Source organism: Amphiura filiformis, chromosome 16 (assembly GCF_039555335.1).
Source record: "Amphiura filiformis chromosome 16, Afil_fr2py, whole genome shotgun sequence".
NCBI classification, from domain to species: domain Eukaryota; kingdom Metazoa; phylum Echinodermata; class Ophiuroidea; order Amphilepidida; family Amphiuridae; genus Amphiura; species Amphiura filiformis.
Window position 1 is genome coordinate 45,507,545 of NC_092643.1, and position 25,431 is coordinate 45,532,975.

The 25,431-nt window shown below is 37.2% G+C and overlaps 2 protein-coding genes across 4 annotated transcripts; one reads left to right on the plus strand and one right to left on the minus strand.

Moving 5' to 3' along the window:
• Positions 1 to 951: 951 nt before the first annotated feature.
• On the minus strand, positions 952 to 16,649 carry LOC140136072 (NEDD8-activating enzyme E1 regulatory subunit-like). Its single transcript, XM_072157778.1, has 14 exons — positions 16,580 to 16,649; positions 15,408 to 15,572; positions 13,328 to 13,430; positions 12,820 to 12,899; positions 11,955 to 12,064; positions 11,316 to 11,425; positions 10,415 to 10,477; positions 8,707 to 8,922; positions 7,692 to 7,825; positions 6,817 to 6,892; positions 5,577 to 5,703; positions 3,904 to 4,040; positions 2,251 to 2,321; positions 952 to 1,479 (listed from the first exon to the last, which is right to left on the minus strand). The coding sequence occupies exons 1-14, from the start codon at positions 16,639 to 16,641 to the stop codon at positions 1,320 to 1,322; spliced, it is 1,614 nt and encodes a 537-aa protein (XP_072013879.1). The 5' UTR covers positions 16,642 to 16,649; the 3' UTR covers positions 952 to 1,319.
• A 206-nt stretch (positions 16,650 to 16,855) lies between these two features.
• LOC140136073 (eukaryotic translation initiation factor 2-alpha kinase 1-like) lies at positions 16,856 to 25,380 on the plus strand. Of its 3 annotated transcripts, none has more exons than XM_072157779.1 (9): positions 16,856 to 16,921; positions 17,906 to 17,984; positions 19,045 to 19,150; positions 20,045 to 20,226; positions 21,821 to 21,928; positions 22,809 to 23,009; positions 23,135 to 23,215; positions 23,948 to 24,081; positions 24,705 to 25,380. In XM_072157779.1, the coding sequence occupies exons 3-9, from the start codon at positions 19,081 to 19,083 to the stop codon at positions 25,378 to 25,380; spliced, it is 1,452 nt and encodes a 483-aa protein (XP_072013880.1). In that variant the 5' UTR covers positions 16,856 to 16,921; positions 17,906 to 17,984; positions 19,045 to 19,080. The 3 variants fall into 3 exon arrangements, with proteins under 3 accessions (XP_072013880.1, XP_072013882.1, XP_072013881.1); XM_072157781.1 differs by having other exon boundaries at positions 23,948 to 24,031; positions 24,705 to 24,818; XM_072157780.1 differs by having other exon boundaries at positions 16,862 to 16,925.
• The last annotated feature ends 51 nt before the right edge of the window (positions 25,381 to 25,431 follow it).

A 25,431-nucleotide genomic window follows, 5' to 3' on the forward strand; every position in this document is an offset into this window, starting at 1 on the left:
CATAGGGCTATTCCAGTTGAAATAAACCCTCTTTGGAAGACATAACCTTATTCTACACAGGGAGTGTGAATTTCAAATGGGGTTACCTATTTTAAGAGATTAAGAGAATGGCTTCCACAAGGGGTATATGAATTTTACCTGGAATAGCCCATTAGGTGTCCCTCATTATTTTAGCCATACACCACAAAAACATGATTACCATCTCTGTGTAATACACCAAGTATAATTCTATTTTAGGCTTCTGCTGGGAAATATTAATTTGCCATTGTAGAGTAACATCAATATAGATTGTTGTCATGGCAACTGGTTCATGATCTCTGTGCTTGGAACCACGATCAAAATGATCACAACACAAAGTCAATGGACTGCTAACAGGTGTGCAAACCATGCATGAGAACCAGTAACTTAGGTATGATGTATTCACTATGACATCAAATTTTGGTCCCCATGCCTGACAATTTAATACAGCAGATTTCCCATAGTGATTGTGTTACACACAGGGCATTGGCAATACAAAATGTGCTATTTAAAGTATTAAGTCATTATATAAGAGCTGGCTTCATGATAGGCTATCAGAGTTCAAAAAAGATGAAAGAGCAGTGTTAGAAATAAGTCAGTATCTTCTGGCCTTTAGATCGTAAAATATACCTGCCCTCATCATATGTTATGGACCTGAACTTTTGTAGACAATGCACGATCTGAGGTTACTGTTCCAAACCCAGGCTACTTTTTGTACATTGTAATGCAAACAGCCCGTAGTAAGACCCTATATAACAATACACTTACAGATTGAGCATCTTACAGAAGTCTGACTCACAAAGCAACAACAGTTAAGGCCAAATACTTGTAGTATGGAAAGATTGATTTTGGGCCATTCCATTAAAATCCACAGCCCCTATGGAAGATTTCAGTGCCATCGCAATTCCAGTTGAACCTTATGGTCAATCCAGCTGGAAATGTGACTGAAATTTCTGGAAATTTATCAATTCCAGTTGAATTTTGCACAATGTGGCCTAAAATGAGACAATTTTGTTTGGAATTCCAAAATTTTGCACACCCGGGCAGGCTTCCACACCTTTTCCACTTTTTATGGATGAAAATGGATGAAAATGGTTAGATCAGAAATTTAAACTGTTGAATTTTGTTGGAATTCCAAAATCGTCTACAGTCGGGTGTGGTTTTGAAATGGAACAGCCCATTGAGTCTGTTGCACTGACTTTGGTGACAAACTTTCAATAAATCAAAAGGGTCCGCAGTGAGTTTCAAGAGCCAGCCATATTTCTAACAGTAACACTGTGAAAGAGTACAGAGTTGTTTGTCTATAACCTATATGTAGCAGATGACGCATTGATAGCATTGTAGATATATGTGTTGTTGAAAGGAACAAATTGTTTCGTGACAATCTTGATGACTTCCTGTGCGGCGGATCCTCCCATAAAGGCTGCTACTGGATGGATCTCTGCTGCCCCATAACGACACCTATTGATCAAACAAATGGAAAAAATCAATGAATCAATCCAGTTTAGTGAAGAACATATCAAAATCAGTAGTTTCCGAATCAGCCCATTAAGCTTATCAGTTCTGAATGGGAATCGACCTATTACCGTATTGGTCCGAGTATAGTTGACCCCAAAACCAAAAAAAAAATTCAAGATGTTTTGTATTTTTAAGATGAAAATTGATAATTTGTATTCATGTCATACTCTATTAATGATATCAAAATGCATTGAATTTGAATGCATTTTGATATCCTTAATAGGATAAAAATGGGGGGTGGGACTATACTCGAACGTAAGACTATACTCGGACGAATACGGTAATTATTTTTATGCAAAAGCAGTATTTATGCATCAAAATGCACAACAGCAATTAGCTGATATGTTTATCATAGGTAGGTGGTTGCCTTGTTTTATCCTTCTGCAAATCACAGTGAACAATCACTATTTCCATTTCAAAATGGCACTCATCTGGTAAGTAAAAGTCAATAAAATAATATTACTATAGAGGGCATCCTAATTAATTTCTCGGTGAGTATAAGACATGTTATCAGAGTTATTTTTCCTATAGTACAGATTGAGATCAGCATTTATAGCATCAACCAATTCAAGAAGAAAGTTTTGGCGATCGGCATATTCAGAACTTAGGGTGATTGTTTCTTCACTACATCAATCAACAAAGTAGTCAGGGGATCAAGACCTGTGGCCCTCCACTTTTGAAAACCTTTGATCGCCATTCCTACATGCTACTTACATTTCATTGATATAGTCATCTTTGATGTTTGCATGGATGTTAAGTTCCTGAAGCATTGCACATGCACAGCCCTGAAAAAAATGGAAGAAAAATTAGAAACCAAACAAACATATTTTTATACCAACAGTAACTTTTTTTTTTTTTTTTTGAAGTTTTTTATTCCCTGTTCTTGGAACTGGTGGAGGGAGAAAAAACATACACAATGGGCCACCAGTACCCAACGATCATGAATTAAAACATAATATTATGGTCAAAATTTTTAAGAACAGGTACAAAGGACAATCACAAAAGAGACAAAGACGATGGACAAAGAGAACATTCACTCTTACAAACAAAACACAAGCACCAGTCTTGTGTCAAACAAGTGCACACATTACTTGGTTACAGTTACACCCATCTCGATCCTGCCATAATCAGTTTGAAAATAATTGAAGAAAAGGACAACAATTTAAGATGCTTCAAGATCAATGGTCCATTTTTTGAAATGGAGCCACAGTTTACCTTTACTTTCAGCAATTTTATACTCAATTTTCTGCTTCAATTTGACCATATTCAGAAAAGCATTGAAACTAAGGTTAGTCTGTTTAAATCTGCACTTATGAATGTAAAATTTAAGGCACAGAAAAAGGAAATTAATACACAGGTCATGTTCTGAGGTATCCCTGATACCAAACATTTTATCAAATTTGGAAAATGTAAAAGAATCCCCAGTGACACTGTTGATATAAAAACATAGTTCATCCCACATGGGAGACACATTCTTGCATTCACAAAATAAATGCAAAATTGTTTGGCAATTCATTACAAAAGTAACAATTGGGTGAATCCACCCTACCAATTCTGTGGATACCAACAATAACTTGGTTTGTTTGATTCATGTTTACTTGTTTGTTTGTGGGTTCTGGTAAGATCCCACAATAACAAATAACTTATGCCTTGTTTATTTTTTAATCCGTTTTATATAGTCCATCAAAATTAAAAAATTAAAGTTTATTTGGTCACACTGCGGACTTCAGAAAAAAAATTGATGTCACAATATCCAAACTAAAAATCTCAATCGGGTCTGTAATAAATTATGTGTACTGTAAAATGACTTGAATTTGCAAGAGTTATTACCATCAATTTGGTTGAAAAAGGAGGTGAGACATGATCAATTCTGTTTAGGCAGTGGAACCTAATGAATGATTTTAGGTAAGCTGACAATATTATTTATAAGGTTTCCTACAGTAGCATGCACTCGCCACATCTTGTTTCCAATACTGCAGGTCGCCGACCCAATTACTTAATTGCTATCAGCTAACTGCCACTTTCAGAAGTGTGAATTATTGGGATGAGGCGCCCCTCACGTGCGGGATCCTGCTGAAAACAGCAGCGGGACTGGGTAGGCTTTATAATATAATATTGTCAGCTTACCTTATAGAAACTCTTGGTTATCATGCATGGCCTTCGTGACCTATGCCAGATATGCTGAATTTGGACACTGTCACTGTGATATAGTTTGCAAGGGATTTAATTTCCCAAATCTCTGACTCCCGAGAAATGCGCGGTATTAAAGCTCTCACAAAATTAAATCATTTGACAGTATTTAGATCTTGATATGCATACGATTGTTGTACAGAAACTGGACAATAAGATAAACTTATATTATTTTACCTTGAGTTTTACTGAGTCACCATCGACTTGATCATCATAGTTGCCTGGATACCTATTGTACTGTTTATGAAACCTGTCTACCGCCCTCAAGAGGACATAAAGCACTATTTCACTGTCAGGGTTTTCTAAATTCATGGCTGAAAAATAAATATAGAGATGAGACATTGGTTACTTTTTATTTAATTGTAGAAGGTAGAGACCTCAGCTATAAGCCTTTTTGAAGAATGGCGGACACAATGGGAGGGCGATGTTCAGTTTTGGTTAAGCCTTTTGAATCTCCTGGGAAATTCAACAGGCTTTTTTACCCAAACTGAACATATCCCTCCTATTGTGTCTGCCATTTACCAAGAAGGTTTATGGGAATTTCATTCACACAAATATGTTCAAAATCTTCAGACTTAAGAAATTTATACTGAAACTTAGAGTTGAAATGTGTAAATACTGCCCCAGTTTACTGGCACAATATCATTTCATCAGGTTATCAACAGAATTCTTAATGCTCTGTTTGCTATAATATTTTTCACCCTGATGTGGCAGTGACGTCAAGAGCTATCTTAAGAGCTATCTCAAGAATCTCTGAACCAATAGTGGGCTTGTTTGTACTCATTTTAATGCATTTTAAATGCTGATTCCAAATATCCTATTCCAATTAAGTATTATCTTCCACAGTCAACTCTGACCATGCTGGCAAATGCTCTCGCATTACCCCATTTTGATTATTGCAGCCCTGTATGGTCAAATTGTTCTGGAAAACTTGCAAACTCTCTACAAATCCTCCAGAACAGACTTGCAAGAATTATTTTGTCAGCTGACATTAGAACACCAACAGATGAAATGATGGATAAGTTAAATTGGATTAAGCTTGACAAAAGGTGGTACAATCATTTGTTAGTTATTGTTTTAAAATGTATTAAAGATCAAGCACCTTCATACTTATCATCTAACCTTACATTCACACATTCTGTACATAATGTTGCAACCAGAGGCCAAATTTCTAATATGCTTTATCTACCAAAATGGAACTCAAACTCTGGTAAACATACTTTTAATGTTAGAGCTGTTAAAATATGGAATGATCTTCCATCTAACATTCGTAGTAACTATAATGCAATGAGTCTCTCCATGCTTAAGAATGCTACATTGTGCACCTCAACCAAGATAATTTAATTCATCAGCATAAGTTCATAATGTATTCATAATTATTCATTTTCAAGTATGTATATTTTTCCTCATGTACTCAGTATGAATTCTATTTATGTTGTATTTTAATTTGTAAATGTACGGCTCTTGCAGGGCCCCCAGGAAGATCAGTCTTTTCATTGATGGGATTACCCTGGTTAAAGAAAGTATAAATAATAATAATAACAATTCTGACATTTTTTAATTGTTAAAGAAAATTTGGGACTTGTCGTCCGCAGTCGACACCCGTGTGGAGAGGATTAATGTTTCTTGCTCATTAGCCTATATAGCATAACTACACGGCATTATGGCACATTTGCAGATTTTGCTGAGAACATTATCGACCCCTGCATATTTAACTGTTTACTGTAATGATGCATTTGTCATATGGTGGTCATTTTTGAAATCATGTACCCCTACCATTTTGAAAGCAATCAACCAATCTGACTGCACCTTTGCATTATGATGTGTTAACCAGTTTATTTTAGACTCACCTAGATCGGATACATTGGCTGTGTCTGTTGCATACTCATCAGCCAAGGAACGACAGCGCACTACACGTAGAAAATGGGCGTTCTTGCAAAACAACTTCACCTCAGATTCTGAGATGGCATCAGAAGGCTGGAAATAATGAAAAGTATGAAAAGTAAAAGTACTCTTACAAAATCATTGTGTAACAAAGGAAAATATTATAAATGCATTCATCTAATTGAACTCTTGATTTCCTTAGGTAGTCTTTATTTCTGCTTGAACTTTTTGTACATGATGATGATTTGATTTGACTTATTGATAATCTAAGTACATGTTCAATATAAAAACAAGCAAACTTCAATTACAATTACCAAAAAACAACAACTAGGACAGCCTGGTCCCTGGAGGATCCCCAAATAGTGAAACAACCCAGACTAACTAAACTAAAAAAAGTTTAACAGGTGCAGGTGACCTTTTCCAAGCAGTGTGCTGTTGTTGAGGATCCATTGTGTTAGGCATGCTATGTGGTGGGAACCACTAAAGTTAATTTTGTATTACTTCCGTGGTCCAGGTACGCGCTGGTGAATTGCGAACGCGTAGAAGTGACAAGGTCGCCTACTACGCGTCACGCCGAAGACCAATGGGTCAACCGGCTTGTTGTCAAGTCCGTTGATCAGCCAGTCAGCGTGATTGTTTATTTCTTCTGAGTGTACGCTCGTCTACGCTTGGCGCACACCTCAGTAATAAAGAATTAACTTTAGTGAGTTTGGTCCACAGACCTGGAATAGGACCCCTGGTGAGATCCAGGAGCAATAACCCCACTAGGGGCAATGTCCCAGCAAGGATTCAAGGGCAGCACCACTGGGATCCTCTTTGCGTATTAGCCTATAGCCTTCCTGATTAATCTAGGAGACCTAATTTTAACACTTTTTTTTCAAATTTACCAATTATGATATTGGAAGAAGTTGATGGAAAGAATCTTTTATTAAAAAGGTTGCCGTGTATCTAAGGTGGCATGTGTGCAAGGGTTCCGCTCCGTGGCATTTATCCCCATGAGCACTACCAACCAAATTATTTGATTGGTTACAAAGATGAGTATATCATGAATTGAGCCAATCAGTGACATGGTAAGAAAAGTCATAGGGCTGAAGAGAATTACACTTTAAATTTGGTAAGAAATATAAAAAGCTGTATGCTGATTGGTTAATCAGTTGAATAAATCATGTAATTATCAGTGGTTATCAGACAAATGGTAAGACTTACCCTGCCCAGTGATTTTAGAAGCTGTTGTACCCTGGATAATACAGCTAACTGATCTTGTTTAGCCTGCTCTACATATCTGAATAGAATACAAATATAACAGAAAAAACACTTGTTATTAATGTATCTGGTGGCATAGCTTACTCAAAATAGAAATGCTGATGTGATATCACGACCAAACGTCAAGGCTATGGTCTATGCCCTTTTCAAATCTGGCCATAGTGTCCCCTGTACTAAGTCACGTTTAAAGCATTCTTCAAGTCGAAAGGAATGGCCAAAAAGGGCTTCAAAAGGCTTATGTGTCAACTCTTGTAACTACATGCTACTGGGTTTTTTAAACATATGGATTATGGGTTGCAACTAAATGTATCTCACAGAAATAAAATTGCCCACAATTAGTATGGCATATGCCATACATGTTTAAAGTAATGTCACCAAAATGGCTGCCAAAAATGTCAAGTTTAAGCATCTTGATTAGCTTTATACACTTACTGAAGAATGACCCCACAGCAGCTGAAGGAGTATCCCATCATGCATTGCAGTCTCTATCAGCTTGCTCCATAGCAAGTACATATAAAAAGTAGTAAGAGCTGCTTAAATATTGAAAGCTATGGACATACTTTAAAGGTCATATTCTTTCAAACTAAAGTTTAAGCACCCCCTGATTAATCGAGTAATTGAAAGTTGAAGTGAGGGATTTTGTGTACATTTTCTATGGCACATTCAGTTCTATAATGGTACTGCATAGCATGATGGGATAGATCTATCAGCTGCTTGGAATGACCCATACAAGTTGGTAGACAGTCCCAATCCATGATATTTGAGTTGTGCTTTCCATCTAATTAATTGCTGCCAGTGATTTATAAGTGTAAACTTACACATTTTGAAGTTGTATGTAGCGTTTAGAGTCAGCAAACATATCAGGTATAGACCCTCTTAGTGGTAACACTCCCTTGCCTTCATTTTCCACAAACTGTTTCACAGCTTGTGCCATCACCCAGAATGATGCACTCTGTATACAAAAGAAAGGGGAAAGCAAAAATAGCACTATTTTATACAGACACAACTACATTAGTGCTGACAACTTTAAATGGGCATTTTGAGATTTCACAAAAATTACATCCTCAATTTTGGTCAAAGTCCAGGTTTTAATATGTGTGCAATGTTTGTCCACACACTAATCAGCATCTGGAATAGTTAAGTGTAAATCAGCATCTTTCATGTATAATTGCATGATTTTGTAATAAATGTCTGGATCTAGACATTAATTCCCCCACACAGTTCTATAGGAGATAAGATTAATGCAGTGCTCACAATATGTCTCTTACTTTCAATTTTATTGATTTTATCTGCTAAATTACTGCTTGGTAGGTTTTCTGAGTATTCATTCCATCAAAGTAAAGCGATATTTTCTGATTTGAGTTTCTCAAGAAATCTCTCAGAGTCCCTTTAACAGAAACGTAAATCTTCCATAAGTATAACCAACAAGCATTAGTGCCAATCCAGCTTAAAACAGGGGGAGGGGACAATCGGATTGAATTGTCAAAAAATGGCTGAAATGAACAAAAAATGGGTCATTTTGCCAAAAGGTGGGAGGCACATCTCCCCTGTCCCCCCGGGATTGACGCCCATATGCCAACAAGGGTGACAGGGGCAGACTGGCCCTCGTAAAATATTTTCTGGCGATATCAGGATGGATGGAAGGAATGAGTATTAATGTTAAACCAGACTTTTCCTGTTTCTTAATTTATAATATGTTATGGCAGCAAAACTGTTGAAACATAGTTCAACAATTCTAAATATCTCAAATGAAGGGCAAAATAATAGATAATTCAAGTCACCCAAATGTATTTAGTAATTGCAGTAAATCACATAATTATCTTGAGAACTCACCTCTGATGTAAGATTAATACATGACGAGTCTTGAAATATAGAACTGACTTCACTAGGTGTACGAGTTGGCAACACAGCTGCATTGACACTGGTTACTGCTTCGTCAAAGTTCTCCTCTACTTCTGGTACGCCATGTTCGTTTATCAGGATACCGGTACGAATCAGCTGACGAAGAGTTTCTTTTTCCTTGTAGTTCTTTGGTAGCTTTCCTCCATTCTGATGTATGTGAATAATGGCAAAGGAAAATAAAGTGTCATTCATAATAACATGTATAGACCTTTTCCCTGTGATGTCATCAGTTATAAAATGGGTCCAAGAAACAGCCTGTGTGAAAAGACAGCATTTGGAGTGATCCGAGGGAAAACGCAAAATGCAGAGCCAGCGCGAAAGATCTGTTTGTGTGACCCGCTTTGACCTGTGCATGTGACCATTGCGCGATACACTTTGCGTTTGTCATGCCACAATATAAATATACAAGTGATGAAAATGATGCATTAAAGGAATAAAACATTTTCAAATCTAGTTAAAATAATGCAGACCACTTTTGAACATTTTGTGAAAATTGAGTTGAAAATAAGTGATGAGGTGTGTTTTTGTGTATTAATGGGCTATTCCAGATGTATTCCGCACCCCCCATGGAAGACACTTCCGAATTCGGGGCTAAATTGACAGCGAATTCACATGTCAGGAAAACCCCATGGAAGACCCTGCGGAATTGTGGTAATATGGCCAGCGAATTCAAGTAAATGTAAATGTCTTCAATAGGGTTCCAGCTGGAATTAGAACATTTTTTCAGTTTCCAGCCAGAATTCAAGTAAATTGTAAATGTCATTCATAGGTTAATCGAGATGGCGACCATAAATGAAGATCCTGCGAATTGGAGCATTTTTACCATTTTCCAGCCGGAATATTAAGAAATATGAATGTCTTCCAAAGGCACATTATGGCCTTTCACAATCCCCACTCTTGTTTTTTGTTAATTTTAGCAGCCGAATTTCACTTAATCTCAATGTCTTCCATACCCTCCAGCGGAATCTGTGTTAAAAATGACTGCTGGAATTCTAGACACATCTCAATTCCAGCTGGAATTGTATTTTTTTTAAATGTCTTCCATAGGGGGTGCGGAATACATCTGGAATAGCCCAATTGTTTGCAGCTAGACTATAATACAACAGACTGTCTCTTGGACATTTTTTGTAAAGAATTTTTCCATATATCCAAAAAAGGGGACCTTTGTGTAGGGGTGTGTGTGGGGGGGGGGTGTATGCATGTGTGTGTGTGGGGGGGTATTTTTGTGAAATTCATGCAAATTCACAGCACATCAGCACTTAACCCTAATTCTAACCCTAATGGTGTGGTTTGGGTGGGTGCTCGCTGTGTGTTCTGCAGAAGACACCCAGGGTGTGTGGGTTTGTTGGACTTGGTGTAGATAGGGTTTTAAAATTAATGAAGGATTTAATAAATTGAATCCACAATATTATGTTTAGGGTTCAGATGCAGGGAGGGTTGTTGTTTCCTATGCTATAGCTCCACCTGGATTAACCTAGGACAATGTTTATAGAAATCTATTTTACCACATTTGACCTTTCACCCATGACACATGACCCAACTCTTAACTCAGCGACTGATAACTGGTGTAACTTCTATGCTGCAAAGATGGACACCTATACTCGCTTTTTTGAAATCAAAAGATGTTGTGTCAACTTACCTTGGCTTTCCACTCCTCCAAGTACTTGTACAAGATAACTAAATATGGGGTATGCATGTGTTCCTGAATGTAAATAAAAGAAATATTATTCTATTGGTATAAATAGGGAACAGCTAGTTACTCTGTGGGTGAAAATCAATGTTTCGAAATGAATGTGCACCATTAGACAAGGTTGAAAAACAAAGAGTTAGTTACACCCTGATTTCTGCTATTTCAACATTCATAAAACATTAGCAGTCCATGTTATTTTTTTTAAAATTTTGGTTGACTTTAAAAAGATTGATTCATTTGGAACAGTAAGAGACCTAAGGGATCTTGATTTCAATCATCACTACTGATGGTAATTGGGCTATTCCATGTGAAATCCACACTCCCCCTGTGGAAGATTTAGCTAAAGTCTTCCATAGAGGGAGTATGAGTTTCAAATAGAATATACAATTGGGTAACCTCCATTTGAAATACTCAGTCCAGTTGTTAAAGATAGTATGGGTTTCAAAATTCAAAAAGCCAATCCCATTTCAAAATTATACTCCCTCTGTGGGAGACTTTTGTTAAATCTTCAACATGGGGATTGTGGATTTCAAATGGAATAGCCCATTGCAAAATGTGATCAATATATGTCAGTGCTCTTAGTAGACTCTCTCTACCCAGGGGTGAAATGGGGAGCTGTTATGAATATTGTCCAATGAGCATCACCTAAAGGTATGAGCATGCCTTGGGCATTGTATGGCAGCTGACATATTCTAACAACAGCGGAATAAATGTAAAGCGCCTTAATACACATGAAAGGTGCTGTATAAATACCAACATTTATTATTTAGACTGGCAAAATCAACAAATTTGGTCAACCAAAGGGGGTAGAACTACAAGGTGATATTTTTACTAGGAGTATTAGACGTACCTGTTTGGTCATTTTAGACATGTCCATACTGTCCAGATACTGGACAAGTCCAGGGAAAGGTTGGTCAAGACGGAGATCTTCAAAGGCATTGTCAGGATGCGACTCAATTACTGTGGATAAAACAAATGATAATTATTAAGAATATTTTCATTGTCTTGCCTTCTAATTTTAAATCCTACATGTATACAAAGATTGACTTCCATATTATATGAAAAATATTGAAATCCAGCCATTATGCATGTAGCCCAATTTGAAACCATGGTCAAGGGTTCATAGGACCATGGCTATCCTTGGATCTTAATATGCAAAATGCACTGGTTGGCTCAACATACAGGGCTAGATCTACCTTTTCATGGCCCTGGGACAGGCAAACTTTAGAGTCCCAGGCTATCCTGATCCACGATCCACTTGTTATACCCCTCGTTACCCAACCCACCCAACCCTGTAAACCTACTTCTCATTCCAAAGCAGTATTTCAATCAATTTTCAATCTTTCCTTTTTTCCCCTTTTTTAATCATTTTATTGGTTTTATCTTCCCAAATTTGGGGCTCCTAGATATGTAGCCCTGAAACCTGAGCCCATCTTGCCTATGGTAAATCTAACCCTGTCAACATCTGAAGATCTAATAATGGTATTACCTGTGTGCTCTTTCACTGCTAATCTCATGTAGCCTATTAGGCCATAACTACGACATACTAATAGAGGTATGTGTGCATCCCAGAGTAAAGCTGCTAGATCAAGTAATGTCCTGGAATGAATCAAATAATAATGACAATAAACTGGAATATAGTTTAGTATGGTGATAATCAATTCAAGTCAAACTTTATTCCAATAACATGTGAAACAAACCAGACACATGCACATTCATCCAATTAAGCAGACTATAGTATATTCACTACTTGCATGGTTCTGCCATTATGCACAATGTGCGAGGACAGCCTCGAACTGGCAGCACACATGATAATCGAACCAGTCATTTTAAATTGTGTGTAAATTTATTTAATTATTCCTTTCATGTGATATCAGTTTGAGGCTCGCCTTGCACATAGTACATAATGGTAGAACCGTGCAAGTAGTGAATATATCTACCTCCAGTCACCGGCACTAGCTTTGAAGTTCAGCGTATGCTGCGTTGGCTTAGCGTTATTTTTGTGTGTACATATGCGACACGTTCAACATGTTGAACTTCAAAGCTAGTGCCAGTGACTGGAGATAGATATGTAGGCTATAACAATTTCTTTTCTGTGAAGAAATCTTGATTTTTTTTCCTTCCTTCCTGATACCAGCAGCGGTGGCACCAGGATTTTTTTCTGGGAGGAGGGAAATATTAAAATGTGGCTAAAAATTTGCATTTTTGGCCTAGAAAGTTGAACAATTTCAAATGTTTTATTTTGAGAGGGCGTAAGTGATAGGAGTGGAAAGGCCTTCCAATGCCCCCTTGGTGCTGATACTGGATACCAAGAGACTGTAGATTTCATTGACATGCCAATTGGTTTTACTCACCTCTCTGCCAAGTCAGTGGCAATGACAATACTGAAGGTACAGAAAAAGTTAGGATTATTCTCTAACAGCTGCTCTGCACTCTGTAATTCAAAACCAGAATGAGTTCAAGAAGTTAGAAACGAATAGCACTTACATGTCACAGTAGGACATTAAACATATATCATACATGTACAATAGGCCATTAAAGCCATCATCATTGATTCACCAAATCAGTCAGTCAAAAAATTAATCAGATATTTATAAGTGTGCTAAGATACCCTGCAAGTGATCAAACTGAACGTTTTAGGTCACACTTTCGTCAATATTGGGAGCAGTTTGTCCATACTGACACTTGTACATGTAGCTACATAAAATGTAATGAAGCTTCATATTATTTATCAACACTGCCGTTTGTTCCTTTTTGCTAATTTTTTTCTCCCAAAACGCAAAATCTGGGTTAGTCTGGCCCGTATTTTTCATCACCTAAGCATTACTATTGAAGGAATAAATAATCAGGAGCTTGACTGACCTCTTCCACAAAGTCTCCTTTGACATCGCTATTGAGTTCTTGAAGCAATTCCTTAGCCACCTGTGCCCTCGATTTACCTATGCTAGATTTCTCCAGGAAGAAACTGGGGAAGAAATTAAACACTATTATCAATGGAGACACATGGCAATCTTTTAATTCACTTGAAGGTCAAATTGGAATTTGAAAAGGTTGGCCAATGAGCAATTTGTCTGTAACTTTGATCAATTCATATCAAAAGTACCATTTTTCCCTTCGGTTTCCAAAATGTGAGGAGTGGCTCAGATTGCACTGTAAAAGTGGTCATTTTCATGTGATAAATTGAAGATCCTAGTTATAAAAGGGGTTAAGTCACATTAAGGGGGTACTACACCCCTGGCCAATTTTGTGCCTATTTTTGCATTTTTCTCAGAAATTATTGCGCATTGGTGACAATTAAGATATGTATATTATAGGGGCAAGGACTACAACTACTGCACTGAAAATTCAGCAACTCAAGGCAAGTAGTTATTGATTTATTGATCAAATATTGGTTTTCCCTCATTTTTGACTGTAACTCCACAACTGTTGTCTGTGCTGAAATAAAGTTTCCAGTGCAGTAGTTGTAGGCCTTGCCCCTATAATATACATATCTTACTTGTCATCAATGCTCTATAATTTTTGTGAAAAATGCAAAAATAGGCACAAAATTGGGCAGGGGTGTAGTACCCCCTTAAGTGCATTTCAAGATAACTGGAAAAGAAAGGTTTTATGGCCACATAGTTTCAATGCAAGGAGGTGGTTTCAATGCTCAACCACATTAGGGAACAAACCAAAATATCGATGACGTCCTATAATCGAAACTAGTTTCGTTAAGCGGGGACTGGGTAAAAATACTCAATTACGTTTGTACAAAAACATCGGTCTGAAGAATGTGTCATTATTATTATTATGTCAAAATTTTCAACATTTCATTATTACGTTTCTGGCAGGGAGGGAGGGGGTCGGCCGAGAAACGAAGCTAGTTACGTTTATAGGACGTCATCGATCTTTTGGTTTGTTCCCTTATTTCACTATGAAACTTACACAGAGGGTATAGATAACCCCTTTGTAGCAGAAGCTGACCTGTCACTATCTCCATTTTCATGATTTTGTGACTTAACTCCCTTTTAGAACTAGTACAGTATCTTCAATAGTTTCCACTGCAAGAATTTCATTTTTGCTTGTTTTTACAAAGTACTTTTGCTATTGGCGTGTATTAACTTGCAAATAGATTAATTTTGTGTGCGTTTAATGACTGATTTGAGAAATGTTTTGTTCATGGCATGGGCGATTATAATTACAACCATTTCCTCTGGTTATAGGTTAATAACTGCTATAAGCCTTATTACTTGTTGGGAGTAAAACTGTACAAAATAATGCATGCATAGTGAGACATTGATGCGTCTATTAAATGTACAAGCCCCGCTCCGGGAGGGAGGGGTAGTGCATTAGATGCATAAACATCACAGTGCATTGTACAAGTGATGTTGGCAAATCAATCCTGTAGTGTAGCACGTAGAATGCGCACCCATCCAATTATATGCAATTGATACACTCCTAGCTCCTGGCATTTTTCTAACATTTGCACTGACTGGTTGTGTAATGAACTATGAATATTGTGATTCCTGAATCTACACTCTGCCCTATCTCTGTCCTCTGTCCAGCCCTCGAATTAACCCATGGCACATCCATGGCATTTTGCCCTCAAAATATGTCCTTTACCCAAGGCAGTCACTTGCCGTGCCCTCTAATGAAGTTGCTGTCGGTGCCCCAGCCCTGCCCCTTCATTATAAAATCATCTATCAGACTGTTTGTGTGTGTTTTCTTCACTTTTGAGGAATTGCCTTGTTCCCTTCTCAAATTTTCAACAGTTGCCATGATGCCCTCTTGAAATATTACAAACTGTCATGCTGCCTTGCCTTTTCAGTGAAAATCCAAGGCAATTATCAACTTGCCCTAAAAAGGTTGCCGTGCCCCTTCAGATCCTTAATTCGAGGCCTGCCTCTGTCAGGAATTACAGTACGGTAAGGGGAATTTCAGTAAAGAGCTCTAGCATACTCACTTGTTGCCTACATCTTCTCCTGACACTCTGTTTCCATCCACAATGGAAAAAGATCCAATTCCAGGAAGAATGAGATTTTTGAGGATTTCTGTTCCTGTAGCTGTTGCATTCACTAAACAGATTTGGGCACATTCCAGAGCAGCTTGACCATGGTCTCCCCACAACCTATTTAAAATAATAAATTGAGAAAATTGCCTTATATTTTGAATACAGTATTTTGCCTCTCATAAGAGTGGGCCAACCCCAATTCTACCTGTCCAGTGTCTCCAGTAACAAAAACCATCCATAAGATTGATGTTATAAGCAAAAGTACAAAAATGGACTTTGAAGTCATAGATATGTTATGGTATTTCTTAATGATTTTGTGTGTAACAGGAAGAAAACCCGCATAATATAATATGCTTCCATGCAAGTTCAATTTATATCTTTTCACCCAACTGAGGGAGAATTTCCCATATGAAAAGGGGATGAATCAATTTGGAAGGGGGGGGGTACCACAAAATAAGGGGGAGTTTTTTGAGGCGCCAATTCAAAAGTAAGTCAAAAATTGAAAACATAGTAGGGTGACAGGGGCAAAAAACCTGTGTGGGGGAAAATCCCATCTGCAGGGTATTTTTTTTCCCGGTAGATTTTCAGATTGACAGGTTTTTCTCCTGTTACCATAAAATAAGGGTATAATATATTTCCTACAACAGTCACCTTCAAATAAATGCCCCCACCACTTTTTTCAACCAAGATATTTCAATCAAAATTTTTATCGCGCTTTGCGCACTCCGCTTTGTAATTATTTTAGGTGCACTTTGCGCCTTACTTCCGTTCCGCCTATGAATAATTTGTCTTGAGTCTGTATAGTGTGAAGGGGGATATATGGATCACAACAATTTTTGACACGCAATAACTTTGGGGTGTCGTAAAAATTTTAGCCCGCAATAGGGGGGGTCGTAAAAAATTGACTTCGGTCACCGACATTTTCATGTCTATCATGACCCCCCGCCAAAGAAAATGACATCCCCCCTTTACTTTAGCCTTACATGTAGTACGCTATAACTTAAGCTTATATCACACTATTATATAGCTTCTAGGATCACCATTGCGGAAATTGCCACATGAAGTAGAACATTAGTTAAATACTTATTGTGAAGCATTATTTTCAAAAAATGTGTCGTGTTTACCTCAACTGGCGATCATATTTCTTCTCTTTGTCAATCACAGGACTTCCTCTGGGCGCAGACATCTTGGAAATTTTTGTAACCTCTTTCGCATGTTTAACAAAGTTCTAACATCTTTTTCACAAATACAAGACATTTTTTTCGAAATAAATGAATATTATTTTTATTTAAATATATTTTATAAATATTATTGTACTATTTTATAATTAATATGACTTAAGATACATGTTTAATGATTATTTAGTTAAAATTTCTTGAACACTTTTACCCGTTTCTGTGACCTTTGCAGCACTGACGTGACCCGATGCAAAAAATCAACAAAATTGCATCAGTCCAGAGTCCAACGTGGGTATAAAACTTGTTTTTTTATTATCAATAAATCGTTTTGGAACAAATGCGTGATTTTACCAAGTGTACATGTGTGAGGGGGCACCTCGATTGCTATGAGCATTTCAGTAACCCGAGTTTGTTCATGAAAAAGTACATTTCCTGTCGATTGTTTTTTCCGGGTCGGCTGCTGTGCATTTTTAAATCATGTAAATATTATGATGAGTAAGCTTATCGATCCAGAACATTCTTGCAACTTGTAAGTGATATTGGATTGCTCTAGTCTAGATGTTTCTTTGATACGTCGAAAGCCATGGTTGGTCATATTGTTTTCATATGTATACATGTTATGTATAACAGTCATTCAAACAGTGCAGTTCACTATTCTGTTTTCAGTCGAGACTCGATATATTCATGTATTGAGAATGAGAGTGCACTCATGGCAGTGCGAGCTAATACACTGTACATCAAAAACACAATCAGTCTCGGCCTCTGGCTGCTGCGGTCTACAGACTACAGTTAGTACAGTTAATGTTTTTTCACTACTGCAACAGCTTGCTTTCATGTTTCTTCAGATGTTATCAATTGATGTTCTGCGCAAATTCAAACCATTTTTTTAAAATGATTTAATAGCCATTTGACATTTGTTGTACAATTGCTGCAAAATAAAATGTCCCTTGTAATTCCCCCACATTTATCTTCTCAAATTTTGCCAGTTTTTATACGCAATTAACTATATTTTTTTGTGAACATCATTGAGACCTTACATGTATACCGGGGGTAATACAGATTGATATCATGATTTTATAATAAATGTTTTCATTTAATAATACCGTATTTTATAAATTACGATTGTGAAGATTATCATTCATCCAGGTAGTACTATTGCCACTCATAAACGTAAGTCCAGTAGATCAGATTTATATAAATCTCAAATTCATTAATATTTTAAATAATAAATTAATTTTTTTTTAATTATTAAATATTTCACTTTACATGCAGAATGGAAATGCAGAGGGCAAGAAAAATGGGATGAAGTTCACACAACCACAACCTACAAACATGACAAAGGCTATGAATGGTAAGTACTGTGTGCTTTGTTCTTTATTCATACATTGTACACTCCTAGATAGTGAGAACCAATCAAAGCAAACGTTAGTAAATTACTAGCTGTGCCTGTGCATAAATATTGTATAATTGCATGGCGCATAGTACGCACAGTGCTTTCGGTCGCATTCATTATGATTAATTTCTTACAGGTGGATGCATTTATATTTACTTGCATTTTCCAACATTTTTAGTGACAATTTTGCTATAAAAATAGCGAGAATCAAGGGGCTCGTGCATGAGACACATCAACATCTCAGTATGTGTGCATTAATTTATACAATTTTACTCCCAACAAGTGATACATAGTGAACATATTAACCTAGGTAATTAACTTGATTGTAGACAAAAAATGTGATTGTTGATGAATTGTAAATTTTAATTTTGACTGGTCAAGATGTTAAAAGCATTCTCAAACATGTTCTGAATGATGGTTTATCTTTAAAATGATGGTTTATCTTTTGACAGAAAAGGTTGAATTTCCAAGTTTATTTGGACAAAGAAAACAAAGAAGTTCAATCAGTGAGCCAGAAAGTTGTATAATTTGTTAAACTTGCGGTTGCGCACATGTTTTTTTAACTCTATTAAAGTTTGCATTTTATTTGTTATTTATTATGTGATTATATTTGTGAGAACTACAATCAGATTTGTGTTAGCGACTGTTTTTGTTATAATTTTGTTTTCACAATCTATATATGAACAATATTTTCAATCCTATAAGTGATCAGGGTTGTCACTACGCTGGACGGGCCGTCCGCCATCTGGCACTCACAAAAAAAAAATTTATTAATTTTTTTTTAAAGTGGATGATGATATTTCATCATAAAAAGAGCAAGACAATTTTTTTAGGGGGGTGGTACTCTCAAAGCCTATTCCCCGATCCCTAGCGTTCACTAAAAAGATAGTGTGAGGCGCGAGAGCTTCACTCGCTACGCTTCGCCTTCAATATTTTAACCAGTACTTTTTTGGTCCTGGTGACAACCCTGTAAGTGATCAGTGTCAAGTAAAGTGCTTGTTAATTTGAATTATTACAGATATGTGAATGAAGATCAACACCTGAGGTAGGAACCATGGATGGAGATCGCACCCCATTGATGTTAAGCTGGCAAGATGAACCTTCAACTATTGACAGTTTTGATGGTAAGAATTATTTAGTTGGTAAAATTTTGAGATTAAAATTGTACACTGTCTGTCTCCCGCTTTTCTTGCATTATTAAAGCTGTAGTGTGTGATTTGCTTCACAGCAACACCCTCCATTTTTCTTGAATTTCTACTTTTTGCAGGCTTATAATACCGTGGTGTACTGAAATACCATGTGCAAGACTAAGCCTGAAGTTCTTGAATTAGTTCTTATAAACTGCATTGTCAGTCTTCATCTTGACTTCATTCATGACATCGTTTTAAAGATATTGTAATGGAAAATTTTTTGAAATATTTGAGTTTAGTTTGAATGCTTCATCATGTGTCACATGTGTCTGATCATTTCATATGTTGTGAGACAAGAAATATGGACATATAATCTATCATTGTATTGTTCTTTAAATAAATCTGCGATATATGTTTCATCTCCATGTTCATTGATCAAAATATTAGTGATGGCTGAAATGTATCGGCATGCGCAAATCATTGACCTATAAACACTGCATTGTCAGTCTTCATCTTGACTTCATTCATGACATCGTTTTAAAGATATTGTCTGATCATTTCATATGTTGTGAGACAAGAAATAGGGACATATAATCTATCATTGTATTGATGCATATTTTGAGGAGAATTTGCTCACCCAATATCTCAAAAAGTGAAAATGCCGACATTACAGCCCACTTGTGTTGGACTGTCACCTACAAATACCAGGTTATGTCTAGTTGTTCTGTTTGTTTTGAAAGTTTGAAGCCATCTTAGAAAGAAACATTGATAAACATTTATTTATAAGAAACAATTCATTCAGTAACTGTTGCAATTTCAACTTTGAAAGTGAACATTAAATTTTATGTTCTTACACTTAACCTTCCCCATTTGTTTCCTGCACATCAGATTCAGATTACCTCCAAGATTCACCTGAATCTAGTCGACGGCCAGTGGCTCTTGAATCCAGAATACCCAACCATCTGCTGTTGGTATCACTCTTAGAAAGTCTAGTGGAAGCTTATGAGCATGACCCAACAAGGAGGAAGAAAATGTTCCGCATCATATGCAAGCATTTGGATGATATGAATGTAAGTATATTTCGTGGGGTCAGTGACACAAAGATGTATCTCCATTTTGGCCATTCTAAGAAAAATGAGTTTAAAGATAATGGTCCACATTGACTAATGTAGTTATGTCTATGTTTCACTGGCCATTGATTTCAATGGGATGCTAAATGGAGTTACTTCTATGTGTTTATTGGAAACTAATGGAAAGTGATCATGTTTCTGAAAATTTTGATATCAAAATCTCATTTTCGCAAAAAGTGGAGTTACGTCTTTGTGGCACTGACCCCTCAATTGGGCTATTCCAGATGTATTCCGCACCCCCCCTATGGAAGACATTTAAAAAAAATACAATTCCAGCTGGAATTGAGATGTGTCTAGAATTCCAGCAGTCATTTTTAGCAAAGATTCCGGCTGGAGGGTATGGAAGACATTGAGATTAGGTGAAATTCCGGCTGCTAAAATAAGCGAAAAAACAAGAGTGGGGATTGTGAAAGGCCATGATGTGCCTATGGAAGACATTCACATTTCTTAATATTCCGGCTGGAAAATGGTCAAAAATGCTCCAATTCCAGCAGAATCTTCACTTATGATCACCATCTCGATTAACCTATGAAACACATTTACTTGAATTCTGGCTGGAAACAAAAAATGTTCTAATTCCAGCTGGAACCCTATGGAAGACATTTACATTTACGTGAATTCGCTGGCCATATTAGACATATTACCACAATTCGGCAGTGTCTTCCATGGGTTTTTCCTGACATGTGAATTCGGCTGTCAATTTAGCCCCAATTCGGAAGTGTCTTCCATAGGGGGCTCGGAATACATCTGGAATAGCCCATTTGATATTTGTGCACTGGTGGTGAGTATATTTCTTATTCCTATTGTATCATCATGGTCATTTGAGAATAAGTCTCAAGTTAGATATTGTGTGTTTCCTTGGTTTTGTTTTGTTTCAGTGTTTAATTCTGAAAACAATAGGTACTGTATTCATTCTATTAACCGCCAAGGGTGCTTAACAAAGTCATTTTGGGTAGGCACTTATTTTATATATTGCATACGTAAAAAATGGCCCATAAATACAGATTTTATGTGCAGATGGTTCCGTCTTTGTTTGGACCATGCACATAGTGATGGAGAGTCATTATGTAGTTAAATCCATGGAGGATCATGTGTAGTAAAGTCGCTGGGTGGGCCCTTATAGGAGCACGGGCGGTAAATTGAAATGAATGCGGTAATAGTTTCTAGTTTTGAGTTGTCAGGCTGCTTCAGGGCGGATAAGTTTATTTATTACCGCATGCAGTAACACTCATATTCCATTACTTTGTGATAGGAAATGAGAGAGGGTTACATATAGGTTTCCATCATGTCCCTGCATCTTCCCCACATCCCTCCTTCCTCCTCTCTGTCCCTCTACCACATTTTCTTCCCTTGCTTGCTTGCTTGCTTGCTTGCTTGCTTGCTTGCTTGCTTGCTTGCTTGCTTGCTTGCTTGCTTCCTTCCTTCACTCCTCTCCTGGGCCATGCTACATGATCAGTTGATTCACATATTTTAGCACTGTACTCTTAATTAATCATGACTCAAATATAAACAAGATTATTATTTCTTGTTGCAGGTGATACCATCATGGGATTTTATAGAGAATTTCAGTGCAATTCGTGTTCAGTATAGCAGCATAGTACACAATATGATGTTGGCAATTACAAAGATGATGGACAAACAGGTAACAGACAAGTTAAGAACATTATTATTATCTTGTGATACGATCAAGCAAAATCAGTCGGAACTCAGAAATTTTGAGTTATAGCCAAACAAAGGAAATATTTCCTTTTGTTTCTTGCTGTTTTGGAAACTCTTTAATTGCTCATATCTTTGTAACTGGTTGTTCAATTTCAATGGGCTTTTCTGCAAAATGCAGCGTATTTCCGAGTTCCGACTGATTTTGTTTGATCGCATCACATTTTAGTGAGGATGTCACATTAGTGAACTGGTGTTGAAGAACTTTGATGAAACAGGTGCTCAGCTCAATCCTTTGTCAAATGTAATAAATAAATAAAGGGTAATTATACGCCATCAGGCCATATTGCTGCTGTATCAGTTATGTACAAAATGCATCAATTCCAGATAGTTCAAAGTAGAACTGTGTATACAATGCTTTTTCTTCAACTGGATAGACATTGTGTGATCACTCGGTTCAGTACATCTATGCCAGACCATGCACTCACCATTCAGATATCAGATCATACTCTTAAATTAGATAAGAGCTTCATTCACTTTGATTTCCACACATGGAACAGCCTTCTGGGCCTGTTTCACAAAGACTTATGATCGATCTTACAATTGATTTATAGGGGATTATGTGTGGTAAATCAATTGTAAGGTCTTTGTTTTGTGAAACAGGGCCCTGGAGTATGTTGTTGGACATCTGTGACACTAGTCTTAAAGCCTTCAAAGCTGAAGTCCTTGGATTTCTTTTGACTGGACCATAACTTTTGATTTCTCCTGTCTGTGATTCAGATTGGACATGCAGAACTGATTACAAGCAGTAGCTACATCAACACCAATGACTAAGGACATCAATTCTGTTTCATTGTATCCTACAGGTCACATCAAAGTTCCTGTCATTACCATCCACTGCTGATGAAAGAACCTATGCCCTACTCCAAGCTGGCACCGATCCTCTCAGCCCAAGGACACCAGACATACGAACAGAAGAAGTCCTCAAGAGTCAAAATTCACGCTATAAGACAGAGTTTAGAGAAATAGACAAAATTGGCAAAGGGGGATTTGGCAGTGTATATAAGGTTTGTTTGTAGTCTTATTTGTAACCATTTGTTCATTTGGGCGGTGAAAAGTAGTTAAAGTACATAACTTGTTATGAATCACCTCAGGTGCTTACATTTTTCATTTTTCTTTTTCAATGTTTTAGGTGAAGAACAAACTTGATCAAAGAGAATATGCCGTAAAGAAGATCCTCTTAAAACAAAAACACCCAGAATCTGCTAGAAAGGTAAGCAAATTACAAAATGGAACCTTGACCACCCCATAGGGTTGTGACCATAGACTAATAATATAAACAGATGGGGCCCCCAAGTCATCAGTGCCTTTTCATGTATACACATAGGCAAAGGTTGTATGTGATTTGGTATAATATGCGAGAATTCTTATTGCCTACAAAAGCGGAGACTTTGGTGCTCTATCTGCACCTCTTTAATCTATGGTTGTGACCTACTTGTTTGGAACCCCTGGTTGTGAATGTATTCACATTGGTGGGTGTTTGGGATCAGAAGGCCCTATCAGCAATAGCTGCCAGGTGTCATTCTGTTAGATGTATACAATATAGAATGCAGAAATTGTCAATAATTGGGCAGCCATTATTGCAAGTAGGACCTTCTTACCTTAAACCCTCGATCGTTGTCATCATCCTGTGGGTCATGGCTGACCCTCTGTGACCCCGTTGATGACGGTATTCCAACAGCTTCTGTCTTGAGCTAGATGGTGAGCTGCGACAAGAGAAAGGCCTGTTGATTGTTTAATTCCATCAGTCCATCTAAGCTTCTGTCTACCTCTTCTACGGCTGCCTTCTATGTGACCTTTCATAATAGGACCTTGATGTGATGTGATAAAGTCAATTGTCAATCAAATTTGAACTAAAATCTTATCTTATTTGTTTTCAGCAGCTTATGGGTTTGAGGTGTAACACAATTTTTACATTTTCTTATAAATCCTTGGTTTGATACAGGTGTTGCGTGAAGTTCAACTGCTAGCCCGCCTTGATCATGTCAATATTGTAGGATACAATGCTGCCTGGATTGAAGCTGAACCTGTGAGTACTACTAAGACACAGATATGGACACTGCCAACTGAAGATCTAAGGTTAGTTCAGTTTGTCAGTTGAATGCTAGAAGGTCATAAGTGCATAGTAATAAGAAAGCACTTACAGCCCTTCTTGCATGCAAGTCTCAAATTATAGCTAATCCTGATCTCAGGATAGAAGTTCAAAATTAACTTTTTCATGAAGGCAAATAAATTCTTCCAATCATGAAGTTTGTTGAAATCTATTGATAGATATAAAAACTGTCTCATATGATCTCATTCAAAAAGGGTATTATCTTCATACAAGTATGCATGTACTCAAGAGTGAGCCTAGTATCAAGACAGGGATTATACAGCTTGCAGAATAAAGCTGTCTTATCCCTCAATGAAGTCTTGACAATAGGCTAATTCTGTGTTGGCTTGCATGAAGGATTATGTAGCAGTATATGCAATACAAGAACCCAGTTTCCCATCGTCGTTAATCAATTATATCTAAAATGTAAGTAAAAATCATATTACAAAAAACCCGCATTCCGCATTAGATTTTGAACATCAGAAGAGCTTTAAAACAAACTTTCAAATTAACGGGCCTTATGATTTGTTTATTTGCTTGACTGTTTAACATTTCAAATTCAAATTGACTCCTCTATTAAATGTATATTCTGTTTACTTTTTTACCACAGAAGCACTGAAGTTCGGTTTACCCGAAGCAACAGTCACGAGGGTATTAGTCAGTCCCCACCAGACTTCCTAACCAAGCCTAATATTCAAAGTCCACCAACCAACACATCAACTCTCACTGCCACAACTAAGAGACCTTCCAATGTCCATTCACCCAATGCACCATCAAGGACTCAAACCCCACCAACTGTCATAAAAGCACCAGCAGAAGCAACTTTTCAACCACCAAGATACCTCATTGGCCATAACTCGAGGGTGAGGAGGCCCGATTTTAATTCCAAATCTTTCATGGCACCATGCATTACCGAGATAAAAGATGAAAGTGAGTGTGATGAATGGAACAAAACTGACTGTGGCGTACCAAATGGACAAAAAAGTGACGAGTCGGATCCTTCCAAGTCGAGTGACTCCTTAGATGATCTACTCAGTAGAAATTCTATGTGTAGTGGTAGTTACAGTGTATCAAAACGAAAGGTGATGGACAATTCTTGCAATGAACTGACATCGACTACTGATTGTGAGGAATCAATTTCAAACTCACAACCAAGTCAAGTACATATGCAAAAACTGAGGCAGACAGTGACTTCTCGGATCTTTCTATTCATTTTGAAAACAGTACTCAAGTGGATACATCAACTTCAGAACATTTCTCCTCAAAAGTGCAATCTGAAAAAGTAGACATCAAGCATGTTTCAAATAAACATAAGGTGGAATCTTCTTTCAAAGTTG